The sequence below is a fragment of the Salvelinus alpinus genome, chromosome 5 (genome assembly GCF_045679555.1).
Source record: "Salvelinus alpinus chromosome 5, SLU_Salpinus.1, whole genome shotgun sequence".
Lineage (NCBI taxonomy): Eukaryota > Metazoa > Chordata > Actinopteri > Salmoniformes > Salmonidae > Salvelinus > Salvelinus alpinus.
The window spans coordinates 24,879,056-24,891,782 of NC_092090.1; the positions used below are offsets into that span (position 1 = coordinate 24,879,056).

The 12,727-nt window shown below is 45.3% G+C and overlaps 1 protein-coding gene across 2 annotated transcripts in view; it reads right to left on the reverse strand.

Moving 5' to 3' along the window:
* Nucleotides 1–6,807, reverse strand: part of LOC139575792 (FERM domain-containing protein 5-like) — a 166,363-nt gene extending 159,556 nt beyond the window's left edge. The window contains exon 1 of one of the 2 annotated variants that reach the window (XM_071401098.1): nt 6,056–6,807. In XM_071401098.1, the coding sequence (XP_071257199.1) occupies nt 6,056–6,157 (102 nt within the window). In that variant the 5' untranslated portion in view covers nt 6,158–6,807. The remainder of the gene's footprint in view (nt 1–6,055) is intronic. The other variant, XM_071401097.1, reaches the window with a different exon arrangement.
* Between the last annotated feature and the right edge of the window lie 5,920 nt (nt 6,808–12,727).

Sequence of the window (12,727 nt, forward strand, 5' to 3'; positions counted from 1 at the left end):
ACTGCTATTCTAGGTTCTATTAAGCCTGAGCCAGCAGTTAGAAATACATATAAATAGGGGAACAGCAATCCCAGTCTCAGGATTATCATGGGGTGAAATGATCCCACTTGGAACCCTCTCTCTCTCCTGTGATGTAATGTTCACTCTAGGTGGAATTTCAGTTTCAGGATTTATTTGGTATTGCATCTAGGAGAGATTATTTTGACTGGGAATGATTGGGGATTAACCCACATGCAGTTTTAAGAAGTCCTTTTGGTAATAACATGTTTATGTACAGTAACAAATGCACATATGACAGTTCAACTTTAAACAAAGTACAATTTATAAAGGCTTTACATAGCATACTTCATAATCACAACATAAATGCTTCACAAAGAATCTATAATTGTATGTCATACTCTATAAATGGTGGATAAACATACATAGTGCGTTGTGTCACATTTGGCAATTGACACCACAGTGGGAATGGTTATGTCACCCTTTATAGAGCATGATATACGCTTATAGATTATTTGTGAAGCATTTTTGCAGTGCTTACAAAGCCTTTATGCATACTATTAAAAGTCTTAAAGTTGTACATCGTTTAAAGTGGGACTCAACAACTAAATGTGCAAATATGATCAAAAGACAAGTATTGTATAATAATGAAGAAAATGCTTCGATAATTTTAGATCATCTTTGTTTAGATAATCTCTGTTAAATTTCAAGGGTCTGCTTGTAATTTGACAATAGGGACATAATTATGATCAAACTGTATGGCATAGGCATGAGAAGAAAGAAAAGCGAACTTGACATCTACAATAGGCTTTTCTATCTGAATGTAGGCTCCAAAAACAAAGCTGCCTAGCCCTTTCCTGCAGTCAATGACCAAAAGCACCCTCTTTGGCCTCATGGATGAAATGTTATTCATATTTTTCCTAATTTAATCAGTATTAAAGATTATTTTAAAAAACCTGACACGAAATCCAGTGTTTCTATGTCAAACTGTTATATTTCAATCTTCTGTAATGTATATAAAGTGTAATATTGGGATGCAAACTCAAAATGTAATACATTTCAACTCTATATCTGACATGGTACAGGTGTTACATCCGTCGTTGGAAGAAGGAGACCAAGGCGCAGCGTGGTAAGCGTACATCTTACTTTATTTTGATGAACACCAAAAAAAAAAAAAAAGATAAACGAACGTAACGTTCTGCAGGCTACACAGTAACTAAGCAAAAACAAGATCCCACAAACTCAGGTGGAAAACAGGCTGCCTAAGTATGAGCCCCAATCAGAGACAACGATAGACAGCTGCCTCTGATTGGGAACCATACCCGGGCCAACAAAGAAATAGAACACATAGATTTTCCCACCCAAGTCACACCCTGACCTAACCAAATAGAGAATAAAAAAGGCTCTCTAAGGTCAGGGCGTGACAGTACCCCCCCCCCCCACCCCCCAAAGGTGCGGACTACGGCCGCAAATCTGAACCTATAGGGTAGGGTCCGGGTGGGCATCTCATCTCGGTGGAGGCTCCGGTGCGGGACGCAGACCCCGCTCCGCTTGAGGCTCCCCGCCTCTGGTGCGGGGATCGTCGCCGGGTACTCCGGACCGTAGATCGTTGTCGCGGACTCCGGACCGTAGATCGTCGTCGCAGACTCCGGACCGTAGATCACTGCTGGAGGAACCGAACCACTGATCGTCGCTGGAGGCTCCTGACTGGGAGCCATTGCTGGAGGCTCCTGACTGGGAGCCGTCGTTGGAGGCTCCTGACTGGGGACCGTCGCTGGAGGCTCCGGACTGGGGACCGTCGCTGCAGGCTCCGGACTGGGGACCGTCGCTGCAGGCTCCGGACTGGGGACCGTCGCTGGAGGCTCCGGACTGGGGACCGTCGCTGCAGGCTCCGGACTGGGGACCGTCGCTGCAGGCTCCGGACTGGGGACCGTCGCTGGAGGCTCCGGACTGGGAACTGTCGCTGGAGGCTCCGGACTGGGAACCCTCGCAGGCGGCTCCGGACCGCGGAACCCGGACCACAGACCGTCGCTGGAGACTCCGGACCGCAGACCGTCGCTGGAGACTCCGGACAGCGGATCGTCACTGCAGGCTTCGTGCCATGGATCATCACTGCAGGCTCCGGGCCATGAATCATCACTGGAGGCTTCGGGACATGGATCATCACTGGAGGCTTCGGGCCATGGATCATCACTGGAGGCTTCGGGCCATTGATCACCACTGGAGGCTTCGTGCGTGGAGCAGGCACAGGACGTACCAGGCTGGAGGCAGGCACAGGACGTACCAGGCTGGAGACACGCACTGGAGTCCGGGTGCATGGAGCTGGCACAGGATATACTGGACCTTGGAGGCGCACTGGAGGTCTGGAGCGTAGAGCTGGCACAACGCGTCCTGGCTGGATGCTCACTTTAGCCCGGCAAGTGCGGGGCGCTGGCACAGGACACACTGGGCTGTGAAGGCGCACTGGCGACACAGTGCGTAGTCGGCGCAGGATATCCTGGACCGAGGAGGCGCACTGGAGATCTGGAGCGTAGAGCTAGCACAACGCGTCCTGGCTGGATGCTCACTTTAGCCCGGCAAGTGCGGGGCGCTGGCACAGGACGCACTGGGCTGTGAAGGCGCACTGGCGACACAGTGCGTAGTCGGTGCAGGATATCCTGGACCGAGGAGGCGCACTGGAGGTCTGGAGCGTAGAGCTAGCACAACGCTTCCTGGCTGGATGCTCACTTTAGCCCGGCAAGTGCGGGGTGCTGGCACAGGACGCACTGGGCTGTGAAGGCGCACTGGCGACACAGTGCGTAGTCGGCGCAGGATATCCTGGACCGAGGAGGCGCACTGGAGGTCTGGAGCATAGAGCTAGCACAACGCTTCCTGGCTGGATGCTCACTTTAGCCCGGCAAGTGCGGGGCGCTGGCACAGGACGCACTGGGCTGTGAAGGCGCACTGGCGACACAGTGCGTAGAGCCGGCGCAGGATATCCTGGACCGAGGAGGCGCACTGGAGACCAGGAGCGCTGAGCCGGCACAACCCGTCCTGGCTGTATGCTCACTTTCGCACGGCAAGTGCGAGGAGCTGGCACAGAACGCACCGGGCTGTGGATGCGCACTGGAGACACATTGCGTATCTCCGCAAAACATGGTGCCTGAACGGTCACCCGCTCCTTAAAGTGAGTGCAGGGAGTTGGCTCTTGTCTGAAACCTGGCTCCGCCAACCACCCTGTGTGCGCCCCCCAAAAACATTTTTGTGGCTGCCTCTCGTGCTTGCGAACCCCGGTGTCGTCGTTTTTCCTCCCTTTCTTTCTCCCACTGCTCCCATGGAAGGCGATCCTTTTCAGCCAGGATCTCCTACCATGTCCAGGATCCCTTCCCGTCCAGGATCTCCTCCCATGTCCAGGATGTCTGCTCCTCCTGGCCACGCTGCTTGGTCCGTTTGTGGTGGGATCTTCTGTTACGTCCGTCGTTGGAAGAAGGAGACCAAGGCGCAGCGTGGTAAGCGTACATCTTACTTTATTTTGATGAACACCAAAAAAAAAAAAAAAAGATAAACGAACGAAACATTCTGCAGGCTACACAGTAACTAAGCAAAAACAAGATCCCACAAACTCAGGTGGAAAACAGGCTGCCTAAGTATGACCCCCAATCAGAGACAACGATAGACAGCTGCCTCTGATTGGGAACCATACCCGGCCAACAAAGAAATAGAACACATAGATTTGCCCACCCAAGTCACACCCTGACCTAACCAAATAGAGAACAAAAAACGCTCTCTAAGGTCAGGGCGTGACAACAGGTGACTTGTTTTTTTAAGCCCATAGCCATGTGTGTGAAGTATATACTTTTGTTTCAAAGTAGATGTGTTTAAGACTTACCAAGAATCACTCTGTGTGAACCTGATTTAGCCCACTGCAGTAAAAGTTTAACAAACCCCAACATTACCAGGCAACACGCCAGGCAGTAAACAACATAACTTAACAACGCCCACTTAGTCGATAGCAGCGGAAGTCTATTTCAATAATGCATTTACAAGACAAAATCAGAACTCCATCCAAGTCCTGCATTAGACTTCCAGGGAACGGTGGTGATTTCATTAGTGCACCACAGAATGCAGCATCTTGACTGAGGCCTGTAGACTGTGGACGTCCCAAATGACACCCCACTTTTGACCAGACTCCTATGCACCCTGGTTCAATATAGTGCACTACATAGGGTGCCATTTGGGACACCACCACTGACTCTGTGCCAGTGCCTCAGTCACCCATACTGATGAGGATGAGAGGACTTCTCTGCTCATCTGGATCAATAACGTTCTATGAAAGACAGAGACATATTTAATTCAAGCTCCTGTCTAAAGTCATTAATAAATGTACTTGTTTCTTTTTTAAACTTGTATGAATTCCAGGTGAATTGAAGAGGGTAAAAGTAAGGAATACCATTGTGCCATAAGACTAGAAGAGCTTTGGGGGAAATACAGTACACTTCAAGACTTGGCTAGGAGTGATTCCAGTTTCCTTCAGGGTGAGCAAGACCAAACACCATCAGAAGTTAAAATGCTCATCTTGCCACAAAGTCAGTGCATCTCAAAATCTTGAGTTCCCTCCTTTTTTAAAACATTTATTTAATTACTCCAGTGGGCTAAATCAGGGTCACACAGTGTTTCTTGGTAATCTAAAACAAAACAAACACACATGGTTATAGGCTTACAAAAAAGAAGATACCTGTACCATTTCAGATCATTTTGAGTTTGCATCCCAATGTTACACATTATATACATCACAGAAGGCAGAACTATAACAAAACCGTTTGACATATAAAACAGGATTTTCAGCATTTTTTTTAACAATGTTGATTCATGAAATTATAAAAAATATTAATAACATTCCACCCATGAGGCCACTAGATGGCACTTTGGTCATTCGACTGTAATCAGTATCATAAAGGGTTTGAATATGTCCTGTTCCAAACCACCCTGTAACAATAGAGAGCAGCAGATCCAGAGATGCATTCTGAATAGTCTGTCTGTCTGTCTGTCTGTCTGTCTGTCTGTCTGTCTGTCTGTCTGTCTGTCTGTCTGTGTCTGTCTGTCTGTCTGTCTGTCTGTCTGTCTGTCTGTCTGGCTATCCATCTATCCATCTACCTCCCCTTCCCTCTCTCTGTGAGAGAATTGCAAATCAGCAACAACGGTCTGAGAGTGATTCAAATGTGACTTGTGACTTGTGACAAGCCTTAAAATGTGTGTCCTGGAGATGTGTCTTGTGTTTCAATACTTTGTCTCTCTCTTAGAGCAGAAGCAAGGACCTGATCAGGCATGGGTCAGCAAAAGGAAGGCCAGGGTCATTACAATACTCAGAATGTCAGAGGTTCTGATACAAAGAATGCAAAAAATGGTCATGTTGATTGATTGCAGATGGCTGACCTCTTCTTATAATGTAGATTCTCTGAAAAGGTATCAGCATTTGTTTACAGACTTTACATGGTTGGTGTTAAATCCTACCATTTCCTTTCAATTCAGTGTTTCAGTCACATTGGAAAGTAGGCTGTAGCTTTCCTTTGTTGTCAGATCCCAGAGATGTTGGTGAAGGTCTCTACATGTTGTCATTACTAATATGATGGTGAGGAGAACTGTCACATCTCTAAGCGTCCAGGTTAGGAGACACACTCACAAACTGTTATTGATGCTGATTATCACTCTCTACCTAGGCCAAGCCAGTCTAAGACCAAGACAAACATAGAACATGTGAAAAGTGTCATAGATCAATAGATGATCCATAGATGATCAATATTGCATGATGAACGATTCAGGACAGTTGCAGTGCACCGAAGCCACGCTTCCAAAATTCAGCCAGCAGAATGACATCAAATACCCGATGAGATACATTAGATCTTTACACATTTAATACGCAATGCAGATTACGGTTTTCTCTATTTTCATCAAGCTGTCATGTGATGCGCACAGGTAGCAAATACTCATACGAAAGAGACATGACCCACAGTGGGGCAACCAACGGTGACAGCAACAGCATCAATATAATAGGTTCCCTGCTTGCTAAACAGGAACTGACCTGGATCGTGCAGGTGTACTCCGAGTCATCCAGCAGCCTCACCGTACAGTTGTATTCTCGTTCCAGATTCCTGATGCTGCCACTCATGAAACGGCTCAGCATCTTCTTGCTCTGTGTCTGTGAATGGGACCACAAAAAACTGCACACAGCATAGATGTAATGTCACATCAACAACGTCCCTCCTCTTTGGTCCAACACCTGGATAGCAGCAATGTCAATCTACAGCGGTGGTTGAGCATCGTATTTCCGGTAGCCCAGATGTGATATCGCACTGAATGCTCAACGGCTGGGCAACCAACGAATGTATACTGTATCACTCAATGTGATAACATGTTAGCCTGCTGCTGAGGTCCAGTTAAACTGTTATCATACCCCCACACTCTTCATTGCTCTCTTCAGTCAAATGCTGCTGGGCGGGCCACGGACTAGTCTCTGAATGACGTGTCTGCGCGCAAACGACAGTCAAAGCCGAGGAAATTGGCTACATTTCTGTGTGTAAACCACAGGTTGGTTCTCCGCGGGAGCAATGTGACGAATAGTAATTTCGAATCTCCCACGTTTCCATCAGAATGCAGGGCCATGCCCATCAGCTGAAATAATGCCAGTTAGCCTACACCACCAAGGATACGAAATGCCAGCAAGAACTGCTCGACCTGATTAGATGACTTGCTCAGTTCAAGAGCTGTTTACATTGTATTTCAAATCGCACCGTATGCAAATGAGTGCATCACGCGCTCGAGGAGAGCCGCTGGAAAGGAGGTTGGCGAGCGGGAGGTGTTAATCGTAGACTGTTTCATAATACAGAGAATGCAATAGTCATATTTTTCTAGATTCAACCTTTGAAATAACCTAGGGAATATGCAATGTCCATAATTGCCAACAGTAACCACTGAGGTAAGGGAAAACAATGATAATGTAACTTATTATAGCCTAATATGCCTATAATTGATCTCATCCGGGGTGTCTATAATTTATTGCATAGACTAGGCCTACTATTAGGATTGTCTGGTTATGCAATAGGCTGTTGGCTCCCTCAGGTGGTGGGTAATTTCTAGTGCAGTCTGCTCTTGGTAGTCTTGAGCAGGTGGGCCGCTAGACCACTAGGAGAAGCCGCTGGAAATGGTTGACATAACGGTATGTACCTGCCCTACCTGCTTTACCGTTATCTCAGTGTGCGCTTATAATAAGTAGAGGGGTGGATGGGATCGCAGATCACAGAATAGGCTACCAACACATGTGGAATGCATGTAGCTGTAGGAGATGAATATATTAGGCTACACAACAGCCCTGTGAGTATCGGAAGCTGTCAATGATATCACTTATCAATTATTAATGAAAGACTCATGTTTCAACCAAGTTTTGTTTAACCCGTAAGAGTCTAAACTATGTCTATGTTCTACTAAGCTATATGGAATTGTTTTAAGAAGGTCATACCAATGATAATTTTGCTATTTGGTTTTGAAGTTTAAGACCCCTTGAAGTATAAAAAAAAATATGCACAAATTATTTGATGAAACATTTTATTTGGCCTTACTGCTATTAGCCCATACAAACGCATTGAATAACAGATTCACTACATGGAACAACACATAGTCCCCCCAAAAAAATCTAAAGGAAGTTTGTTCTGAGGTGTCTGTCCTATATCTGAGAGATATAAGAAAGATCAGGAAACATTTGTTATTTTTGTTGACATATATTTGACCCCGTATTTTTGTCACTTAACAGTCTAACGCCTCGATCACACCGACAGCGTAAAAAAAGAGTACTGCAGCATCATCTGGATATGTGTGCCACAACATTTCAACATTCACCTTCTGCTACCATTTCTGTCAAGCCGTCTACACATACCGTTTAATGCATATGTTCGATAAATCCAACATATGCACCACACAGAACGCACTGCAACTACCTCTGCAACGCAATGCTGCAAGGCAAACACAGCGTTCCATTGGAAATGAATGTACTTCTGGTGTACCAAAATGCAAGGACAGCTGTCGGTGTGATCAAGGAGTGAGCCCTGTCTAAGCCGGGGGGGGGTTACTAAACTATATGGAATTGTTTTAAGAAGGTCATACCATGGATCATTTTGCTATTTGATTTTTAATTTTAAGACCCCTTGAAGTATAAAAAAATATATACAGTATATAAAAATGTGTAGAGGGTAAGCTAATCTGAGGTCTTTGCTATTGCTAACTTCTGGGATAGGCCTACGGTGCTGTTAAAATTCTGATATGTGTTCAACATTACATGAGTGGGCAAGTACTTTTTAACAACAGGAGAAAACACATTTACCAATCATCATTCATGGACATGACAGCATGCTAGTAACACCTGTCTGTGATGGCATGCGACAGTTGATTGGTTCATGGCACTGCAGAATGGGTGTGGTCACAAGCATAAATGTGACCCTGAGTGAGGAGGGGTGTCTGGGTGTTGTTCAGCTGTCCTTTCACAGGGTCACGTCTTCTTCCTGTTTCTCCTTCTGGCCTTGGGAGTCAACACGGTCTGAGTGTGAATAACCAAGAGATGATGTCATAGATTCAGCAGCCCAGGACAGTCTTACAAATCCAAGCCCAGTTTCCACAGTGACCTGACCCCAGGCTGTCAAACATCAAAACAACCCTACCGGCTGGCTGGGGGGTAAGGAGCGAGAACAGGACTTGGCATCATGCTACCCGAGAGGGGTAAACAGCACTCCAATATAGCCTATATATAGTGCACTACATTTGACCAGAGGTCAGAAGTGGTGCATTACATAGGGAATAGGGTACTATTTAGGACATACCCCAGGACAGCCAGCCAATCACTCTGGCACAAGACGTCATGTCAACACCTAGCCGCTCCAATTAGCTCAGATCTTAACCCTCATGAGTCCAATCGAAACGGAACACCATGTTCCAATGTTCCATAGTTCCGATACCCTAAATGTGATATGTTGTATTTTAATCTTAGCCGATATGTATCCTGATGGAAGCCATTTGAAGCTGGACACACTACTGTATATCTTACATAGCTTTGTGATCTCAATCCCATACACACAATGTTTATGAAAGCCTAGCAGTCTGAAAAGTCAGTGGAGTTTAATGTTCTGCTTTCACCAAACAGTAATTAACTGTTGGCCCACCTGGGTGCATGTGAGGATGTCTATAGGAGTGATAACAGAAGTTTCATAGTAGTGTGCCACACGCAGTCTACTTCCTGCTCGTTTGCTATTGGACCACTAGAGGGAAGTAGTGAAGTGTTCAGTCCTGCATAAACTCAGGCACCTACTGTAAGCAGGGTATTTGTACTCTTTACAGACAAGAGCACCTGTTTGAATTGAAATTATTAAATTGCTAAACTGTACAGAGAAGTGTATTTTTATCCAATGAGATATTGACTTGAGTGACTTTACACATCTGTCTAGCACTGAGGCATATTGTAGTAGGCATACATTAATTATATCTTTGGGCCTACATCTGAAGGGGCTCTGGTTGTGTTTAGCTGCTGTTGAAACTGCTGAGGCCTAGAGACGACATAGGAAACCATGATGATAAATGTATTCATTTGATCATAATTAGGGGATCAGTTATCCTGTATCCTGTATAGCTGACAGGCAGATAAGCATTACAACTTCTACCATTTATAAATACAGTAGAAATCAACATGTTGTCTCATATCAGAACCAACATGATATCTTGTATCACAGCTGTAGAGTAAATCAAGTTACCTGGTTCTACCTGACCTTGTAACAGAGTGGGAGGAAGCTGGGTGAAAGTTCAGGGCCATGAGGCGTTAAAGGTCACTATTTACGATGTCAATGAAGTGGATTATGACCCCGCCGGCCATGGTGGAATCAAGATGAAGTTACAGCGGCTCAGCCCCTTATCTACTACCACACCAGAACAGAAGTACTATATCCCAACAAGGTGACATAAAGAAGTCCTCCTTCCTCTTTAACAGCCACTCACCTTGTGATAATGTGATTTAATTGGCTGCTTTTTGGTTTCACTTTTTGCGGCACAGTTTACTCATTATTTTGGGCAAGCACATTGCTCTATGCTGTCTTGCATTGATTGAAGAAGGCTTGTATAACCATTTTACAGTCATTCAGAATTGGATATTAGCGTTATAGAGTGTGTAAATTAGTATAGAAACATTTATTTTGAGGGTGCTGTCCAAAATTAGCAAGAGATTGATCGGTGAACCTACATTTCATCTGTCTTGTATAACTATTTTGCCATGGGATTATGTTTATGTAAAGGTAGTGCCGCTGGTGTTCCTGAACATCATTCACAGACATCTATAAATCTGTCCAACAAGGCTACAGGACATTAGGATCTGCTATAGATAGCCCGGTATGACGCTACGCAATACAAAACATGCTTTTCAAACCCACCATCTGATCCAGACCATGAGGTCAATACAAATAATAACGTAACGTCTGAGTATCAGGTTTCCTCATTTATGCAAAGAGATAATTATCACAAATCAGCTGTAAATTCAATATAATTACAATAATGTGATTTTCTATTTCCATAATCAGTGGGCAAAACATGTGGTGTAACAAAAGCTACTATCAGGTATGCAGGTAAAACCCAGATGCAGACAACGTCAAATTAACAATTATTTAATAATCCAACAGGGGCAGGCAATAGACAGGTCAAGGCAGGCAGGGGTCAGTAAACCGGAGGTGGGGCAATGGTACCAGACGGCAGGCAGGCTCAGGGTAGGCAGCGGTCAATAATCCAGAGGTGGGGCAAAGGTACAGGTCGGCAGGCAGGCTCAGGTAGGCGGGCAGGCTCAGAGACAGGACAGGCAAGAGTCAAAACCAGGAGGGTGCGAAAAAGAGAGACTGGAAAAAGCAGGAGCTGAGACACAAAAACACTGGTTGACTTGACAAACAAGACAAACTGGCAACAGACAAACAGAGAACACCGGTATAAATACACAGGGGATAATGGGAAGATGGGCGACACCTGGAGGGGGGTGGAGACAATCACAAAGACAGGTAAAACAGATCAGGGTGTGACAGCTACTTTAGACGTCCACTATACCAAAGATGTATCCAAGACAGCCTCTGTGAGGTCAAAGAGGATATCAACCAAATTTGACATAATCTGAGACCCTTGTACAATCTGTCATTCTCTCTTTCCACACATCTTGTAGAAAATCCCTTCCATTACGCCATAGACCAGGTGTTTCAGGGTCATGTGACATGGCCTCGTGGTCTATTGGTCTATGTAGTGGTTTCACACAGTGTTGTGCTTGGATCCCAGTAGCATAGCAGCATACACACCCCTCTAAGAATGTACAGCCAGGCAGAGGCTAGCCGAGGGCCTCCCTCTTTGTCCCTACCATGGCTTCTGATTGAGGGCTCTGAGCCAGCTGCTGTGGGAGGTGTGTGTGTGTGTGTGTGTGTGTGTGTGTGTGTGTGTGTGTGTGTGTGTGTGTGTGTGTGTGTGTGTGTGTGTGTGTGTGTGTGTGTGTGTGTGTGTGTGTGTGTGTGTGTGTGTGTGTGTGTGTGTGTGTGTGTGTGTGTGTGTGTGTGTGTGTGTCCAGTCCAGTCCAGTTCATGTACGTCCGTCATCACGTGGTGGTGGTGGTGGGAGCAAGCAAAATTCCGCTTGATAATAAGCAGAGACACACTGCATCAACCTGCCATGTCAAAGACAGGGCCTGGAACTTACTGAGACACACTGCATCAACCTGCTATGTCAAAGACAGGGCCTGCAACTTACTGAGACACACTACATCAACCTGCCATGTAAAAGACAGGGCCTGGAACTTACTGAGACACGGCAATGGAAATGTAAAAAAGTGTCATTTAAAATAGCAGCGCACGTATGCATGTGTAATCTGATGACTGTCTATGCAGAGTAACATGGGAGGAATTTTGATTGGTATCTTTGGACTTGATTTAAGTGTCACTCACTCAAAAATCTGGGAATTCATAGTGATAGTGCCAGTTACGTTCCCTAATCCCTAGTGCACTGAGATGCATGTTGAGTTGTCCGTATGCTGGAGAGAATGCAAGTTAAGGTGAAAAGTGTAATATCCTTCTTTAGAGTTATTTTGATTTTGTTTTGAATTTGTTGTCCATTCATTGACTAACTAATGACCTAGAACTATACAAATGAGGCATCATGCACCACATTTTTGGAGGGGACACTGGTGGCCAAATGTGATTTATAAATGTTTTTACATCTTGCGCAAAATGTACGATATTGTGTGTATTTTCATTGTGCTCCGTCAGTTGGATGAGCAAATGGCAATGTACCACCCACACCCATAGATCTTGAAGGGACTATATAAGGCTGTTCTATTCCTATTGCTTTTCCTCTGGGGGTCTGACAGAACAGTGTCAATCACAACACAATGAGAGCACAGGCAAGGACCAGGGTGGTCGAACAGTGTCATCACAGCTTAACCAAACAGCAGCCCAACAGATGATGAAACTGACATCCACAACTTGCAAGGCAATTCTGTGAAAAACTCACTAAGAACAGCACTTGTTTACATGTTATATTACTAGCATAAAAATATCACAGAGTAGTAACCATTGCAAAATGTTCTATTGCATTTAGACTCACATTTGTCCCAGTATATTTGTCATATGCAGGATCAACAAGCTTATTGCTGTGGAAGGTCAGTCATTGTAACCAAACACTTTTATGTTTGGAAAGTGGGAGC